At 42.0% G+C, this 19,033-nt stretch overlaps 1 protein-coding gene across 2 annotated transcripts; it reads left to right on the top strand.

Annotated features, from left to right (window-relative positions):
• The first annotated feature begins 217 nt into the window (after positions 1-217).
• Positions 218-17,869, top strand: LOC135503120 (MFS-type transporter SLC18B1-like). Of its 2 annotated transcripts, none has more exons than XM_064796478.1 (12): positions 218-318; positions 3,127-3,964; positions 4,366-4,439; positions 5,532-5,688; positions 6,485-6,553; positions 7,464-7,557; positions 8,248-8,387; positions 9,068-9,166; positions 9,712-9,812; positions 10,248-10,343; positions 11,214-11,288; positions 14,067-17,869. In XM_064796478.1, exons 2-12 carry the CDS (start codon positions 3,311-3,313, stop codon positions 14,341-14,343), a joined length of 1,836 nt encoding a protein of 611 aa, XP_064652548.1. In that variant the 5' UTR covers positions 218-318; positions 3,127-3,310; the 3' UTR covers positions 14,344-17,869. The 2 variants fall into 2 exon arrangements, with proteins under 2 accessions (XP_064652548.1, XP_064652549.1); XM_064796479.1 differs by having other exon boundaries at positions 225-313.
• Positions 17,870-19,033: the final 1,164 nt, after the last annotated feature.

Below are 19,033 nucleotides of genomic sequence, written 5' to 3' on the forward strand. Positions count from 1 at the left end.
TGTTGCATTGCTGTAAATGACCAAGTAACCCATAAATTCTGATTGTGCAAAACATTAATATTTTCTGAGATATGCGTTATACTACATATTGAATAACCTTCGAACAATAATTAACTTTTAAGATGTGAAAAATGTTCTGAGTACACAATTTAATTCATGTAATTCAGATCCTGCCAAAAATAAACAAGGTCACATGGCACGGTCACATGACCTGATGATAAAAGTAAAAAAACATGCTGTTCTGTATGTAGCCGACCTGTCAAACGTTCTGGTTGACTGTGCACATTGTGCTGGACCGTGCAGGTGCTGAAGGGTATGGTAAATATGGTGTAAATCAGAGCAAATGGCTTTGTCTTTCGTTATTTGCCTTGTTTGCATGCTTGGCTTGGGTGCACACCCCCCCCCCCCGCCTTGCCCCTGCCATGCCCTGCCCCCTCCCCCTATACTTCTGAATTCCATGCCTTCGGCTTCGAATCTTTGTCGGGTTAACCTCTTGACTCCCGGGCCGTTCGAACCATTCTATACTGGCGCCTTTTTGGTAGTATGGTGCAGCCACGTACGTGCATCTGGCAAAACCACTATTCGCCATCTATACGACTTAGTTCAAGTTAGTGGGTATCAGACGAAATGCCTGCGTCACTATACACCAGCAGGGCCGAGCCAGATCATACCAAACAATGCACAGAAAGGTCTGTTATAGCGACCGCCCAAGCAGTCGGCGGTAAAAGCGTGCACTCCATCATGTCATCTTACCAGCTACATGTAGGTCTACTACATTTGAACAATCTCCTCCCCATTAATCTCCTGCCGGGAATAAATTTTTGCACATTACCACTTGTGACGTCACATCCGCTGACCACCTACTTGTTCATTATCTAACCGAGGTGCGGTCATAATATGTCTAAATATTATCAGTGCACTCCCCTAGCCTAGTATAAAGCATACAGCACCTTAAGGTTGGGGGGGGGGAAACCCCCGAACCAGTCCCCTCTGGCAAATTTTTGTTTTGATGAGTGGCTCTCCCTGTGTATCTCTGAGCAGTAAACTCGACTGCATCGCAATAGCTGTTGTAGAAATGGAAAATGTTCCCTGCATGGAAAAGGTGTCCAGACAATGGCTAAAATTTATAAAGACTAGTAAATGCTTTTGCTACAGTTTTCTACAGAGATGGCTAGTGTAAATGTACATGACGTTTAAAGTAAAAGCATTTACTAGTCTTTTATGAATATCAGACAATGCCAGACTATCAATATCATAGTCTGGCACTCTGGCATATTATGATACGTCGTATATCAGGGTTCTCTAAGAGGTGATTAGCTACCGTCACCAGCTTAGATAACGCACATAAAGAACCTTAAATTTGTTCTGCGGACATTCGTTTCTATACAGGATATTTCAGATTTCTACACCAACTCGGCATTGGGTTGGTAGGCCACATCCTTGTGTGTGGTCTTGGTACATAGGACCCCGAAGAAGGGTACCTGAACCATGCTAACAAAAACCCACAGCTGTACTTGAGAGCAGCTACCAATCTGATTCATAACAACAGCCCCCCCCCCCCTCAGCTAGCCAGTCTGGGGAGGCAAGAGATGGTAGGTAAGTGGTGTAGATAAACTGGTTTTTGAAGTGTGGTTGAAAGTGAGCATTGCAGTGCTCCAGCACCAGTACTAGTGGCTTCCTTGCACTGGTGGCTTCCTTGAGACAATTGCATAATTGTTGCACATAGGCAGCCAATTCAAGGGGTAAGAGTTGGGCTACTTCTACAAAATCTCAGTGACCATGGTAACTATATTCCGGTCATTGACCCCCACAGGTGAGCACATGGTCCATGGCCAATTCTCAACATTTCCACAGCCATTGTCTTACTTTGTATGGCAGAATATATTTGATCAGTAATTCCTTGATTATAAAGTTCATTGTCTTCACCCCCTTTCAATGTGTGACTTTTTAGAATTGGAAAGAACACACCATAAAACAAACTAGATTAAAAACTTTCAGACATCAATATGGACCCATGCAAGCACTCCATTTTGCACCAGTTTTCATTAATTGTTTTCCTGTGAGAGTGTTTGAGCACCTTGGAGGGCCTGCCGGGTAGGCCTGTATATGTCATGTGTCATACTATGTCACATGTGAGATTATACAATGTACTGTATTGTGTAAAACAAAGACAAGATTTATCTTTCAATTTAAAATCTGTGATATTACAATCACTTATTGAGTCACTAATGCAACTAAGTATTCTTTTTCTATGTCAGCTGTGCCACCTGACTAGGTCACATGCAATTCAAAAGCTAGGACTCGTGTTAATGATATTTAGGCTGACAAGTCAAATTGAAAACCATAATATATGTACTTGTCATACATGTTGTCATACATGTTGTCATAGCCATAGACAGTTTCGAAAAATGGAGCTATGATTGGTCAAAAGCTTCTCTTAGATGGGTTTGCATAGAACTTCGCTCGGCAGGAGAGAGGGAGTCTTGGGGGAGCAAACTGAGGAGAAAACACCTTTGTAAAGAAAAAGTAAGGCTCCAAAGGGGGCAATTTGACTTGGAGGCAGTTTTTTGGGGGCAATTGACTGGGGGGGGGGGGGAAATTGTCGTAGAACCCACCCACACAAGTCGGCAGTGTTAGGCTCCCCCCTCTCCATCTCAGGGACTGTATAAGTGACTGTTCACCAGGAAGCCATTTTAGGAAGGAATTACCAACACTACCTACACTACCAAGTACCAGCTTAGTCTTGCAGTTTATTATATTACTCCAAAATGTTATTATTGATAAGTTTTTATGCTGACAAGGGTGATCAGTGGCTGAGTGGTTAGAGCACCTGACTTCTAACCATGAGGTCTTATTCTTATGTTCGAAACTCGGACGGATCAGCACTGTTTCATTTTTGAGTCCTTAATTGAGAGGTTGTCCTTTTTGAGTCCTTAATTAAGAGGTTGTCCTTAGTAGAGAGGTGTCCGCTAAGGGAGGTTCCATTGTACATGTACTTGGTGGCTTGTTCGAGGTGTGTTATACATGGTACATGTAGGTTTTTGGCCCGCTTGATCTCATTTCCCCTACCTCTCTCCTCACCTGATGTTTACTCGTGAACGTGACCTGAATGTTTCTTTTTGTTAGTTTCAGGATAAAGTGAAGAAGCGTGTCAAACGGATAACTTATGGAAAATCTGCAACGACCAAGATCTAAGTTACGTCTGCTGAGGATGGTGATATACTCATATTATGTCAAGACTAAAATGACTAAATAGTAAAAGAATAATTTTCTGTGTGGTGTTTAGTTTGAATCTTCAAATTGAGTCAAAATGCCTTGGGAAAATGAAGAACGTCAGAGTACAACTCCTGGGATTCCTGATGATTGCATGAATGAAGCATTCTCAGATTCCCACACTACTGAGTTGTCATTCCATTCTGTGTCAAACGTGGTTGATTCTACGTCGATTCTGCCAGGAGATGTCTCCGACTCGGAAAATTACATTCGGACGCGTAGTTATTCGGCGAATAATAGTCCTGAGAAAGAACGAAAACATTACGCGAGGAGGCCACTGACACCGCAAGTAACAAAAACGCCGAGAGAAAAAAGATCATATGCCAATGGGCCGGGGAAATTTAGTCAGCGTTGTATAAATCATTATAATCGTACCGACTTTAAACGTGGCGGTGAGAATACTGAGGGAGGAACGCACGCTGCAAATCTTGAGGATGAGGATGCATCAGATATCAAACCAGAGCCACAACAACTGCCACATTTCTCATTTAGAAATTTTGAACGAAAGAAAAAGATATTGGCTGCCAGTTTAGCTTTAACAAACTTTGCGGCAATGTTCTGTCTGTCCGTGATGGCGCCATTCTTCCCCCAGCTGGCGAGGACCGTGGGAGTGAGTGGTACCATCTCTGGTTGGATTTTCGGTGTGTTTGCCCTCGTCCAGTTCCTGACATCGCCATTATTTGGGAAGCTGGTAAGTCCTCTTCACGAATTTTTGAAACCTTTTTTTGACATTCTTCATCATCATAATTGGTTTGGCTATAGTCCTCTGCAGATTGTTTTTGAATCTTGTCGTGTACTGAGGGCAAGTATTAAAGTGCATGCACCAGAAGACACCTTCAGATATTATGACAGACCCAGGGGTTATTTACCAGACTTCTAAAATTTGGGTCATGTACAGAAAGCAGAACTTTGGCTTGATTTCTTTAGCGTCCTTCTGCGTTCGGTATACGACTCGGAAGTCGGGGAAATAACCTCTCCGACCAGATATATCTGTAGGAGCCCTCTGCCCATGAAGTCGGTTTCTATCATTTGTGCCAGCCTGGCAATATGTCCTGGTTACTCTTCCGCTGTATTGGTGATCTCATTTTTCAGGTGCCTAGGGTTGGTGCTTGGCTCCTCTATCAGGCGGGGCTGTTCTTGGCTGCGGGATGCACAGTGCTTTTTGGGTGAGCTTTGTCTGTTGTCACTGGGCTGTTTCATATTTTGAATGGTTTTTCTGACTCTTGCTGACCCTGGCACTCTTCAAAAGAAATTATTCCCTCCAGGAATTTCCTTTTTGGCTCACCGTAACACTGCACTGGAGTGTCAGTCGTCCGTCGTCCTATCCTGTTTCAAAAACAGTGGCACGTTTCTTAACCGCTACAGCTATGAACTTGAAACTTTGTACACAGAACCTCCTAGGTCAGATGACCTGTGACAATGAATTTCCGTCCGATCTGATTCTTAACTCGGCCACCAGGGGGCCAGAAGTGGAAACCTAAAAAGTGTAACTGTAATATCTCTCTTTAATTTATGAGTGATTCGTTTTCGATAACATTTTTATGGTAGGTTCTCCTAGCAAGGATACATCACATATCATACGGGTTTTTGATTTGACTTAATTTTCAAGGTCGCAGAGGTCAAATGGCGTAAATTGATTGGCCGTTTGAGTGTAACTGTGGCACGTTTCTTTAACTGCTAAAGCTATACAATTGAAATTTGGTACACAGGACTCCCTACATCATATAACCGCTGACACCAAATTTCGGTCTGATCTGATTCTCAACTTGGCCACCAGGGGGCCAAAACTAAAAAAGGTACAAAGTGCAATATTTCGCTTACTAGTAGTGACTTGTTTTTGGTGATATTTTTATGGTAGGTACTCCCAGCAACGATACATCACATGTCATACCGACTTTGGTTTGACCTATAAACGATACATCACATGTCATGTATACTATACATGTAGCATGTTCTCTAACCTGGATGAATTCCTAACCACCAAATATCTATACGGTGAGCACATTGGCCCTGATTCTGCAGTTGAATGCCTTCCATTCTTTTACATGTGTTGTCAGTGGGGGTGTGTTCGTCAGTTGATTAGGGGGGCTATGAGGGGTTATGGAACTCTAAATAAATTGCATGTGCCTGTGAATGCATCAGAAAATTGTGTGAGGGATGCTGATCATGCACCACATGAATGCATTACATGTGTATCCGCCAAACAAGTTTCTGGTCAGTGTCGTTGGTGCCTTCTCTGAATTCTATCTTTCTTCCAGCTTTGTAAGTTACATCCCAAGAGATGATGGTGGAACGGTATTCGTTGTGTTCTGTTTCATGCTGAGGATCTTCATGGCACTTGGCTGTACAGCCTTGGCAACGGCGTCATTCGCTATCACTGGTCATGAGTTTGCTGATTATGCCTCGATAATGTTCGTAAGTTGACGTTTTTGATTCATTTCGTGTACTGTATATCGGTGTTTTGCTCACCTCTCTGGGAAGTGATATTGTGGCGTTGTTGTTGTCTTCATTGTCGTCTGTTAGCGGAGCATGTTTTGTAACCACATGAGCAAGATGACTACAACTTGGCATGATGGCGACATTGGGCAATATGCCCAGAAATATTTTCTTCTCTACTTTTGAAGGTCACAGAGATGTCCAACTCTAAAGTTTCAGCGAAGGTGGCACGTTTTGTCATTATTTGTCCTTGAGCCAAATTTGTTGTGCAGACACCTATTGGGCATCTCTACACGTGGACAAAAAATTAGGTCAAAATTAGGTCAATGTGACCTCATTATTTGTCCTTGAGCCAAATTTGTTGTGCAGACACCTATTGGGCATCTCTACACGTGGACAAAAAATTAGGTCAAAAGTAGTCAATGTGACCTACTTTGCAGGTGTAAGTAGGTCAGGTCGTAAACCCAATGGCGGTCATATATCAAGAAACAGTCACTGTGTGATCTTCAGTGAATTAGCTAGAGTGACAAGATTTTTATGGTGGGTGTATTTGATAAGGGTAATTAATAAGATGTCAAGCACATGAAGATGGGTCAGAAGAGGAATATCTTGAGGGGATGAGGTTGGGGCATCCTCAAATATTGAGATGGTAAAAGAGGCATTCAAATCTCACCTGCATACCAGCTGTGATGTTTCTGTCATAATTCAAATAGAGGGCTTTCCATAGGTAAACACTTTTCCATGCAATTCTCATGGCACTGCCATTCCATTTCAGGGCATTCTTGAGACATTCGCTGGTGTCGGCTTGATGGTTGGTCCAGCGATTGGAGGATTCTTATATGCTGTGAGTATGTGTGAAGTGGCGGATGTACCTAAGTGTCAAAAATTTTCTAGAAAATGGTTCTAGCCAGTTACTATGGTGTCACTGAATAACATCTATTCAACCTTTTCACCCAAGTTTTGGATTTTATACAATAGCGCAGTGTACGTTGTCGTCCGTTGTCATCTGTATCGTGTTTCAAAAACAGTGGCACGTTTCTTAACCGTTAGAGCTATCAACTTGAAAGTTTGTACACATGATTGCCTACGTCATATAATTTCCAACACCAAATTTCAGTCTGATCTGATTTTCGACTTGGCCACCAGGGGGCCAAAACCAAAAAAGGTAAAAGTGCAATATCTCGCTTATTAGTGACTTGTTTTTGATGATATTTTGATGGTAGGTACTCCAAGCAAGGATACATAACATGTCATACTTATTTTGATTTGACCTATATATACTATGTTCCTGTAGTATGTTTCTTAACCAGGATGAATTCGTGACCACCAAATATCTATACCATGAGCACAGTGGCCCCTGGCCTTTTCATTTTTAAACAGCATCAATGGCAAGAGGTTGAGTATGATGTTTATATGTTATAATATGTGATAAAGAGTTTTATTATGCATCACGGACATGAGGTCTTGGGTCCAGTTTTTAAGCTGCCACCACTGTTTAATCAGAATTTGATTTTTCACCACCTGTTTCCCACTGACATTCTCAAAGCTATGCCTTGAGCACTGAGTGGTCATCATTATCATGTCATACGACCATGCGGCCTTTGAGGGGATCCTGTAGACATGGCACAACATGGTTCTGACCCAGCAAGGTCCTGTGCAACTCAGAGTTCAGTGAAATGACCCTAATTGTGGGTGTCAAATCTGTCAGGTTTTTTGTTTGAATGTTTGGGAGAGTAATTTTTCTTTCCTTTCAGGCCTGGGGATTCCCACTTCCATTCATTGTGATTGGTGTTGTCATGTTCCTAATTTTGATTCTCAATTGGATCCTTTTACCCGGCGGAATTGAAGGTAAACAAACCTTTTGCTTCTACATGTACCTTGTCTTCTTCTTTTAATACTTTTGGCCATAACAATCAACATTATCAACAAGCACGCCCACAGGTGGAAGCTAAATGAAATGTACAACACTTGGTATGAAGTAATGGCCCGCATGTCCCAGACACCAGGCTACACCAACAAAGGATCCCATTTACAGGCTGATGGCATAATTCTATCACACCAACCAGTGTTCAAGTTCATTAACCTTCCACCTGGGTACGAACTTGTGCAGGTAAGTACTGTTCATTGCTCTGGTCAAATCCAAGCATTGGAGCGAAGTTCACATCAAAACCCTTGTGACCAGGTAGAAGTTGTAGTGTCTCACCCTGCCAAACTTTGGGTGTGATGGGATGTTGTTCTATGGAGATGAAAAGGCGAAAAAAGATGCATTGACATCGCCTTGCTCTGTTGTGGAGTGCCTGGAAGACTTCTGAAATCATGGCGATGATGTTGCACACTGCTGAACCACACCTTTGCAATTAGGTAAAAGACATCATCCTCCTGATGGTCTTTGGCAAAGGAAACCCAAACAAATCCAAAAACCATCAGGAAGGTGTAGTCTGATACCTCAAAAATCCCACTCTGTGTAGTTTCCCCTCAGTTATGAGCAGTTGAGTCTTAGATATTGCCAGTTGAAGTTTTTTTCTCTTGCGGTTTCAGATGCTGGTTTAGATGTTAAAAGTACACCCGTGATAAAACTTCTTCGTATTCCTTCCATCCTACTAGTGTGTCTCTCGCTTGTTGTCAGCGCAAGTATCTGGGCCATATTGGATCCAATTTTAGAACCGCATTTACAAGAGGTAAATCTCTATGCGCCAGTTTCTAGTTTTATTCATCTGTTGGTAAAAAAAGACTCTCATGATGAATCGCTGCAGCATACCAATTGTACGATCTTTGAAACGATGGGGGTTTAGGTGCCCTCCCCCAGAATAATTTGCAAATTTAAGTGTCAAAGATTTCCGAGCATCAGAAGTAGTTGAATGGGGTATTTGTAGCCAAGGTTTAATTGTAGCTTCTGACTATGATATTGATTGATGCATCAAACAATGCAGGGGCTACAAATAAACCGGGTACACAAATACCCCATTCTACCCTAAATGTTTGCGAGAGGTGCCCTGAAAAGTGGGTGCTCTCCAATGAAAAGGGGTGCGCACCTCATGCACCATTTTTAAGCTATGACCTCTTATTTGCCCTATGCTAGCTGCATCGTATAGATAGCATGGCACAGTTAACATTGATGTGTGCTACAGTCCAAATTACAATTAACATCCCTTAATTCACATCATTGGCGTGTCACTGCCAGGTCGAACGTAATGAGGCAAATGTAGAGAGATACACTCGTCATTGGTGCGTAATTTGCCCATACGTTGCGCGTAACTGACACGAAGCAGGAGGGATGTCAATTGTGATTTGGACTGTATGTACCATGTTGTTTCTCATTTATGAAAGCATTTTGAGGTTGAATTTTGTTCTCTTACAGTTTCAGCTCGGCTCCGAGTTGCTTGGTCTGCTGTTTCTGCTGATGTCAGCAAGTTATGCCATATCATCACCTTTGTGGGGTTGGTTGTCCGAGAAAACGGTACTGTTAATCAAGTCTGTCAGGTCATTCTGAGTAAATACAATTCTTGCAAGGTTAGGCAAACATTCACTTTAATGTAATCAGATATTGACAACCAGTTGAGCTCCTCTCCTGCCTTGGATATTTTATGAGTAGTTGGCGACACTCTCATATCAAAGGTGGTCTCTCAATTCGAATCTTCCGCTTATCTAAAGACCCATGCTGCTACCCAGTTAATTCCCAACCACCAGGGTAGACAAAACCACTGTTCCCTCAGATTTGTTTGTGTTTCATGGTTGTCACCTTAATGAAACCATTCCATGGTTGTGTTATTTATGTGTTAAGAAGAAAGAGAAACACAAACTTGGCAGGCAGGCTCTTAGTGGAAAGAACCACCAGGTGAATCATAAACCAATTGCAAGAGTTGTGAGCACTGATCTCTAGTCACAGTAGCTAGAAAAATAAGATATCAGAACACAAAGATTTTTAGTTTCATTGATTGTAATTATTATCATTATTGTTTTCGGCTTTGAGGTCCATTTTAATAGTATGAATTATGTTTTCAGCCCGACAGTAAAATTGTGGTCGTGATTGGTTTCATAGGATCTGGCTTCAGTCTGTTCCTACTGGCCCCGTCACCACTCCTTGGTTTTGCCGAAGGAGAGAAGTAAGTTTCTTCTACACTCAACGAGCAATTATCATCACGTATCATGTGTTGTCCATCAGTCTGTCAATCGGTTAGCAGGCCATATTTCATACATATAATCACAGACCAAATCACAATTGACATCCTGTCAATGACGCGCTACCCAGAACATCGGTCAAACTATAACTATAAAAAACTTTATTTCAGTGCAGCACAATGCACATCATCAGTTTATTCTTCCTGCACCACCTGGAATGTTTGAATTTTATACCTGGCATAACTTGAAGATGGGTAGTTGGATATTTATGCAGTTTTCACTGCTGTGTTTGTTATCTTTATTCTTAATGCCCTATTATTTATTCCCAAAGTTAAAAAGTGTTGCAGGTGACCTTTAATGTGACTTGAGTTGCTTTTAAACCTGTTTCACCAACAACTTGACTTCCTGTATAATTTCAGCATTCTCTGGTTAAATATTGTGGCTCTCTTGTTTCTTGGTGTCACTATCAGTATGGCCGTCATTCCAACATTTGAAAGTGTCCTCGATTCTGCAGAGTAAGTACAACATCAAGCTAAAATTCATGTTGACCACCTCCCAACAAGGCTATGACATTCCTACGCCCTTGGCTTTCTCCACCAACTAGTATACAGTGGAACCTCCCTTAGCGAACACCTCTCTAATAAGGACAACCTCTCTATCAAGGACACTTGTTTTGGTCCCAAATTGGTTGTTTCCATTCAGTTTGACTTCTCTAATCAGGACACCTCTCTATTAAGGACAGCACTTGTCAGTCCCATGGGTGACCTTAATAGAAAGGTTCTACTGTAGTTGCTAATTCTACCACACCTTGTTTACAATGTTTCATTCTCTTCTCCGTCTGCCGGTCTGTCTTGACTTCTGTCCGTTTGCCCGTCCAACTAAGACTTTCTTTTCATATGTGGTAAATGTTTGACATATCTGTAGGCGTTCTTCGGTTCAGCACCCAAGGTGTTAACTCAGCGGAGCTGGATGACATTTATATGGTAGAGTGTATCTGTGTACTGAGGATACATCATATATCATACAAGTTTTTGGTTTGACCTCATTTTCAAGGTCACAGGTATCGTAGTGGAATATTCTGCAGTATGCCTTGTATGAGAGTATTTTTGGCTCAACAATACAACAAATGTGAGGCAAAAATACCAATTCAGAACACTAAAAGTGTCAACCAGTGAATTGATGCTAGTCTGTTTCGAAACCCAACATTATAGCACTGTCCTGAAATCTGGTTTTAGTTAGAACACTGCTTCACTCGAACAAGTTTGGCAGATATTGATTGAAATTTGCAGTCATTAGAATGCGTTTGGCAGGCAAAGAGTTAAAATATGGAATGACCTCATGATTTTTGAATTTTATAAGTGGTGATCTACATTTATTTCCAACAGATTGGCTGGTCTTGAGGATAATATGGGTACATATGCCACAGTCGCAGGACTTTGGGGTTCAATGTATGCCTTGGGGTAAGTCACTTTCTTGTAAACTCTGAATCATGCTTACTGGTGTTTCATCAGGTTTGCTGTTTGAATACGCCGATTTTAACTTGAATCCACCCAGCATCCAGTATGTAATATAAGTCGTACTTCCACCTATCAAATCCCCGTGTCTTTTGCGCTTACACCTATGAATTGCCGTGTCTAAATAGACCCGTGTGTCAAATCCCCGTGTCTTTTAGCCCCGTCGAGCTCGATGGGGCTAATCGGAGGCTAATTTAGACCCGTGTTCAACACGGGTTTTTAGCTCACCTCTTAGCAGAGGTGAGCTTATCCCATACCGTGGCGTCCGTCGTCCGTCGTCGTCGTCGTCGTCGTCGTCCGTCGTCCGTTAGCAGGGCACGTTTCGTAACTGTTAGCGCTATTGAGTTGAAACTTGGTACACATGTACCCTTATGTAATGACACCTTGGAGACCAAGTTTCGGTCCGATTCGTTTCATGGTTTGGCCACCAGGGTGCCAAACGTTAAAAGTGAAAATATGCAATATCTCCCTTAATAGTAGTCGGGAAATTTTGAAAAAAATATGGTAGGTACTTCTAGCAAAGGTGCATCATATATCCTCCGGGTTTTTGATTTGACCTCCTTTTCAAGGTCACAGAGGTCAAATGGTGTAAATTGGCCGTTAGGATGTAACGATGGCACGTTTCTAAACTGCAATGACTATTGATACCAAATTTGATACACATTTACCCCTTAGTCAGGTGATCTCAGGGACCGAAGTTTGGTCCAATATGATTCACCACTTGACCACCAGGGGGCAAAATCCAAAAACCTTAAAAATGTGATTATTCCTTAACTTCTTGCCCGATTGCTACCAATTTGATATCATGGGTACATCTAACCACCATACAGTATATGTCACACAGGTTTTTAATTTGACCTTCTTGTCAAGGTCACAGAGGTCAAATGGCGTAAATTCGCCGTCAGGCCGTAACTATGGCATGTTCTTAACTGCAATGACTATTGATCACAAATTAAGTACACATGTACCCCTTGGTCAGGTGATCTCAGGTACCGAAGTTTGGTGCGATCTGATTTGCCGTTTGGCCTCCAGGGAGGGGGCCAAATCCTAAATTCTTCAAAATGCCATTATTCCTAGTAATGACTTGCCCGATTGGCACCAATTTTATATCATAGGTACAACTAATTCTAACAACCATTCAATGTGTCACCTGGGTCTTCTTTGATTTGACCTACTTTTCAAGGTCACAGAGGTCGAATGTACTGTAAATTGGCCATTTTGGGGAAATTGTAATTGCTTGGACCTACATCAAACCTAACACTACATGACACAATACCATGCTCTTTATCCATCTTTCCTCCACATGAGGTGAGCACAATGGCCCTGGCCATTTCATTTGATAGGTGGAATCTGAATAGACACGGCAATTGCAAGTTCTAAGATCCGGCGACAGATGGCGCGGTGTAGTTGCCTCGGTATTGTGCCCCCTCCAACGGGAAAGAAACACAGGAGAGCTCCCTACCTACAGCGCACCTGGTGCATAGGTTTAAGTGCGCCGCCGGTTTTTTGCCATACGGTGAAGACACGGGTCTTGAAAAAACACGGGGTTTTATGATAGGTGGAACTACGACTATAAACAGAAACTTTACTGAAGAATGCCATGTAATTTCACTCCTTTGAGTTGTTTTTCATCAACAAATATTCTAGCTTGAATGATTGGGCTCATTTTTATCGGTCGCATGTACACTGGTCTGCAAATATGTTAGGAGAAAAGCTATTTTTGCTCAGTGAGCTTGATATTGTTGTCGTATCCGTTATCACAGTACATTTTGTAACCATGGGCTATCGACTTGAAACTTTGCACACAGGTAACACCAGAAAATGACTTATTCCAGGACGAATTTCGGTCTGATCAGTTCTTGGTCTGACCAACAGCGGCCAAAATGTTTCTAAAAAACACAAAAAATGCTTTAGCTCATTCACGAATGGCTAGAATATCGCAAACTTTTTATGGAACATATATATGGCCATGTATGTCATCCTGACGTATCCAATGATTTTCAACATACTCCCCCTCTCGATATTTCAAACGTAAAGACCTGATCTGCAAATGATGTATGTTGGCCAGACCAAGAATTGGATCAGACTGAAATTTGTTGGATATTTTCTAGTGTTTCAGACGTACAAAGCCCCAGTGGTCACGAAACATTCCATGATAACAGGCAACGGTATATATGCTGGTTGAGCAAAAATTGCTACTATCCTGATATGTTGCAGACCACTGTAGATTTGATTCGGCTGAATAGCAGGTGGTTGTAATTAACTGGTTAGGGTAAAACTTTTGATAATTGAGTTACTAAAATTTTTGGATTTTTGGCTTCACTTTCCATAGCCTTGTGCTGCACCTACTTTGAGTTTGACTTTTGGCACTTTGGCACATTCAAGGCGGGATCCTAATCTGCTTGAGGGCAAATGGTTATTAAGCAGAGAGGGTTTGAAAGTTCTGGTAGCAACAGGCTAACAAGGAAAAGTAGGAGGCTACCAAGCATTTAGGAGCCGATTTGGGCATTTCAAGGGCCAGAAAACTCTTCAGGAAGGATCATAAATATATACCCCTTTTTTCGGTTGAGGCTTTTCTGGGGGAAAAAAACTAAAAAAATTTAATGACCCCCTGACCCCCTCCCCCAAATGAAGCTTTCGTTTCAAATGGCTTCACTTCAATTTTGCTACAGCCCCTTAGCACTGGTTAGTGGTGAAGTCTCATAGCAAATTTTTCTATTTCAGTGACTTTGTTGGGCCAGTTCTTGGAGGATTATTAGAAGATGCTATTGGTTTCCAGTGGTCAATAACGTACATGGGGATAGGCAGCCTAGCAACGGGCATTATAATACTTGTACTGTATTTGTACGAGTTGAAATTTGGACGAATTGGTGCATTAAAAGTAGGAGATAATGCAAGTGGTAGTGATTCATTGGAGAACCGTCTATCGGATGATTCAGATGGTATGAAAGCACCTCTTCTAGTTGATGAGAGGGCAAATGGGAATGTTGTCGAAGTGTAATGGTCTCCAATGACGACGACTGTGATCTGCTGTGCTGTAAGATAGTGGTGCTGAAAGACGTAAAGGAGCGAGTTCAGTTGTCCTGATTGATTCTAAAACACCTGGATTACAATGAACCACAGTTTACAGTGTATAATGTACTACATGTATCCACCGTTTTGACTGCAGCAGTTGGGCAACCACAACCTCTTGGGTTGGTCCAAAATATGGGAACTGTCAAAATTGCATTTCATTGTTCAGTTCGAAGTGTTTTAGAATAGCAATTGATACCTTACTGTTGGTATTGTTTGTCTCTCCAAACAGCACCTAGATGGAGCTGTCTTTTAGCCCAAAACCTTGGCTGGCAGCCCGGTTTTGGCCTTGAATGTTAGCTCAACACTCACAGTATCTGATGAGACAACCAATACTGACAGTAAGGTATTAATTCCTTAACCCTTTAAGGACTAGGCCTAAAGGTATTTTGATGATCACTCCGGTCCGACAATGTTGTGATAAATAAAAAATGTACAGCATAGAATCTGGGGAATCCCCTCCGTGTGTTTCTAAAACACCGACTAGGCCATTTGATGCAGCCGGAACGAAATTCTAACGTGTACTCTATAGCTCGCACAGATGCGAGATCTGGCCATAACAACGGAAATTGGTTGCTCACAGCAGTGCGAGAGCAGTCCTTAAAGGGTTAAACCTAAGTCATGATTATTATTTTAGATTATTTTTACTAGTATTCTGGTCACATCTGACACACCGGTAACGTTATTTGCTCATGTTTGCTACCAAAATGCAAGGATGGACAAGCAGCTTGATATGCATCCCTCTAGTCTGCTCTATAATCTGATGTCTACTCCAGCATGATGTTACAGAATGCATCAATGGAGGACATTTCATATCAGAAGAAAGCTCCGAGATTTTTTATATCATTATCAAGAGAATAATTATTTTCAAATAATAAGCCTATTCTAAACCACAGGCCATTGAATCAAGGGTCAGTAAGGGTCAATAAAAGATTGTAAAATGTCCATGGAGGGTTAGGGCAGAAAAAAGAGAAGAAATCGATAGGCCACTGAAAGGTAAGACACTTTTATCACTTCACAGGTATCCCCCCCCAGTACATCAGTGCACTACACCATGTACAGGGAGGCCAACTTGTGAAGTATTTTTGAGACCTCTTTGGATTTCGTGATCCCTCTTCTGCCTGAACCCTTTTGCAATGTGTTGACTCCTTACTGACTCTTGTTTAAGTGACCTGCTTGATCAAGCTAATTTCTCTTGTATGATTGCAGGTGATCAGGTTTGGTACATTCAAGTGCGTTTTATCGTTCGTTGACCTACTTGTAAATAAATAACAAACAAACAGATCAAATGCGAAAATCTTCGTTCGATGTGATCTCAGGTTACGCTAACTTGGAATACAGCCACCTTCCACTTTATTCGTGCTATTTAGCTCAAATTATAATCAAAATGTAATCGCCACTACAGCGCCCCTTTTATCCAGTCAGTGAACTACCGGTACGGCATTATGGGTTGGCAGCCTGTTGCAGTCATGCAAACCCCCCAGAAAGCCCACCACCAGGCGTAGAGGAGGCCGGTCCACTGCTTGCGAAGTGTGTGCAGTGGTAGCCCGGTGTGTATCGTCTCTCATCCGTGACGATCTAGCATGCAGGTTTGGATTGAGGATTATGACCATCATCAAGAAAGGGAAGATAACTCTTCTTTTCGTCTTCTAATTCTTGTATTGAATGCATATCAAGTGATGGTAAAACTGGAAAATACAAACAGTAACAGTCTAGGCACAACCAAGAGTCACACTCTTGTGAAGACAATGTAAGGTGCTGCCACCTACACTAAGCTCAATACACTAATACACCTGTACACAATAGACGGATCGGGCAGAAAATGCATGCTGCATACCGTCTGCAGACTGGGGGTTTTCTCATGAGTTAATAGAATCTAAGGTTTGGAATTAGGGGATCATATCAGTAGTTGCGTTGCGCCAACTTTTTTTCAAAGTTTGTTTTCTTATATTTGAATTACCTGTGAATCATCTTGCAGGAAGATTTTTTTTGGGTGTGCACGACAGATGACGTACTTATACGGAACATGTATATTGTATCGGCCTGTTGTGCCTCGTGCGCCTGGTTGATTGGCAGGCAAGGTTGGGTTCGTTTCAAAGGCAGCATTTCATGATAAAAAGTGCTGAATGACATGGGTAAATATAATTAGAGATAACAGAATGAAGAAACCCAGGGAACAGAAAACCATTGTATATCAAACACCCACCTTGACAGTTCTCCTCTGTCTCTTGATGTTAAGTGAAAATACCGGCCTCTTTGACATTCTAAACAGGTGTTGTTAGGCCAAATAAAAAATGTTTTCAGGCAAATGTTTATCACTACAGTCCTGGTCACAAGATACATCCTAGCTGATTAGCATCATGTAGGCCCTACGTGCTAAATCCGTGCGAGTCACACATACATGTAGCGTGCCAGTGGATGCACTTGGTTCACAGTTAAAGGAATTTAGGCCTACACCCCAACTCGTGGTGTATCGCAAAGCCTGTTTGCACAACGGCCTAGATAATCTTTGTTCTACCGTTTGGCATATACCTGAAATGGCCTCTTATTTTTTAGTGTGAAAATCACATGGCAACTGTTGAGATGGTTCCTTAATTCCAGACCTTAGATTCTATTGACTCATGCGAAAACCCCCAGTCTGCAGACGGTATGCAGCATGCATTTTCTGCCCGCCGGATGTACACAACGTACAACAAAAGACCTATTGTCGGACAAACTTCAAGACACGAGTTGTGCTCCTATGTGGACCACGGAAAAACATTAGAATAACTTTACATACTGTATATTGTGAACACTTCAGGCAGTCAATTTAGACAACGACTTCTTTTCAATCTGTCACTTCAAAGCCACAAATACAGAAAATTGACGGACATTACATCACGTGATTACAACTGCGGGAAAAGCACCGTCCCATCCTCAAATAATTGGCATTGCTGCCCTTTGCAGACAAAACCCTACAGAGATAGGCTTATCCTATCATATACAATACATTAAGCACAACAAAACCTACATCACTGTGCTCCTCTTCCGCTCTGATTATCAATCGGGAGCTTATATTGCTGTCCTTTACAGAACCCCCCCCCCTAAACCCCCCTTGATGGGACCCTAGTCCTTCCGACACGTCTCTAGTTATCAGGTTATGCAAACATACTGTGGGACACTAAGTCCTTCCGACAAAAAACTCCCTAATGAGACCTATGCTAGCGTCCCAGAGACCAATTACAAGGGAGCCGTGGCCAGGTTGTGACAAATCGTAGAAGACATTATATAGACACGACACTGTGATAACCCTGTCGGTATTTTATGTATCGATATAGCTCTAGTCGCTACATGTCAAAATTTAAGTTTAAATTCCAGCTATGTGACTGGTTTTGTTGCAAAAAGTTTAACGTGAGATTTATATAGAATTGTATAATAATCGTGATAATGCACATATCATTCAACATGTATTAGAATTTTTTCAAAATTGATGATTTTCTACGATTTGGTCTAAAATAAAGTAAGAGCTTTACAATGCATTGATTATTTGTTGTTCATTATTGTAACAAGGTAATTGAGCCAATTATGAGGGTACCAGCAAAACTATGGCCCCATTACATGGCGCCAAAAATGGCTTGTCTTCCTCTCTTAAGGGGACAATATAGGCAGCAGCTAGGCAGGCAAGATAAAGTTACGTATCACAGTAAGTCGAAATGATTCATGCTTGTACGAGGAATATATATAGTGCTGAATCTGACATGACCCAGGGCCCTTACTGTGTATATTATAGACATCTGAAGATGGCCAAATTAGTCCCTCTGTTCCTGCCTATAGTCCCCCTTTCAGAAAGCGACCAGGCTGCATGGATGCCCGTTTCAACTCGAAATTATATATGTAGCTACCCTAACAACGTCATTCTCTGAGATGCCTGTTGTGTCATCACATCATGGTATTATTGCATCCCTTGTTCGTCGTGAGAAAACGAGTGTGACTAGATTCATGCATAGAAGGATGTAAGGGTTGGCCTTGTTGCAAACCTGGGGCGACTTATATTACGCATTGTGATCAGCAGTGGTCACCCATAAATGAGGTCGCAACAATCGCACTTCTATCTCTATTTCCTAACGGATGACGTCATAACAACCAGGGACACTTGTATGTTCCATTCTGATCAGATAATGTAGCCCTTACTCAGGGTCCAAATACACGTACTGGGAATTGTCGCTGCAAGAAAGGAAAGGAGAAACTTATAATTTTGTGACAGAGGTTCCCGAAACTCGGGTTTATTTCCCCAACAAAATGGCTACTGCCTACATCTAGATTAGGCAAGAATAACGTAATAACAAACACAGTTTTCCACAACAAGGCATCAGTGGAGTCGGAGCCGCCCAGAGACATGGAAAAGACCATGGAAATCTAAGGCACAACCAGCAGAAGCCAAACCCCGGAGACTACAAAGTCTGGATTCCCAACCGCCCCTTCTTGTGACATCAATACCCTTGACCCCCAAGTCCAATCCATAGAGGTGACTCCACCTTACACAAGTTGTAGACAAAGACATGTTAATATACAAACATGAAAATAATGGGTTAATCCCACCAACCAGGCCGAAGGAAATTATTCCTAAACTGGCCACACCT

This window comes from Lineus longissimus, chromosome 19 (assembly GCF_910592395.1).
Source record: "Lineus longissimus chromosome 19, tnLinLong1.2, whole genome shotgun sequence".
NCBI lineage: Eukaryota > Metazoa > Nemertea > Pilidiophora > Heteronemertea > Lineidae > Lineus > Lineus longissimus.

Bases quoted from the DNA above. Each gene is read 5' to 3' on its own strand.
- LOC135503120 (XM_064796478.1), top strand. From the start codon at position 3,311: ATGCCTTGGGAAAATGAAGAACGTCAGAGTACAACTCCTGGGATTCCT. The intron at 6,554-7,463 runs GTGAGTATGTGT...CTTTCCTTTCAG, and splicing joins TTGGAGGATTCTTATATGCT to GCCTGGGGATTCCCACTTCC. The intron at 9,167-9,711 runs GTACTGTTAATC...TTATGTTTTCAG, and splicing joins GTTGGTTGTCCGAGAAAACG to CCCGACAGTAAAATTGTGGT.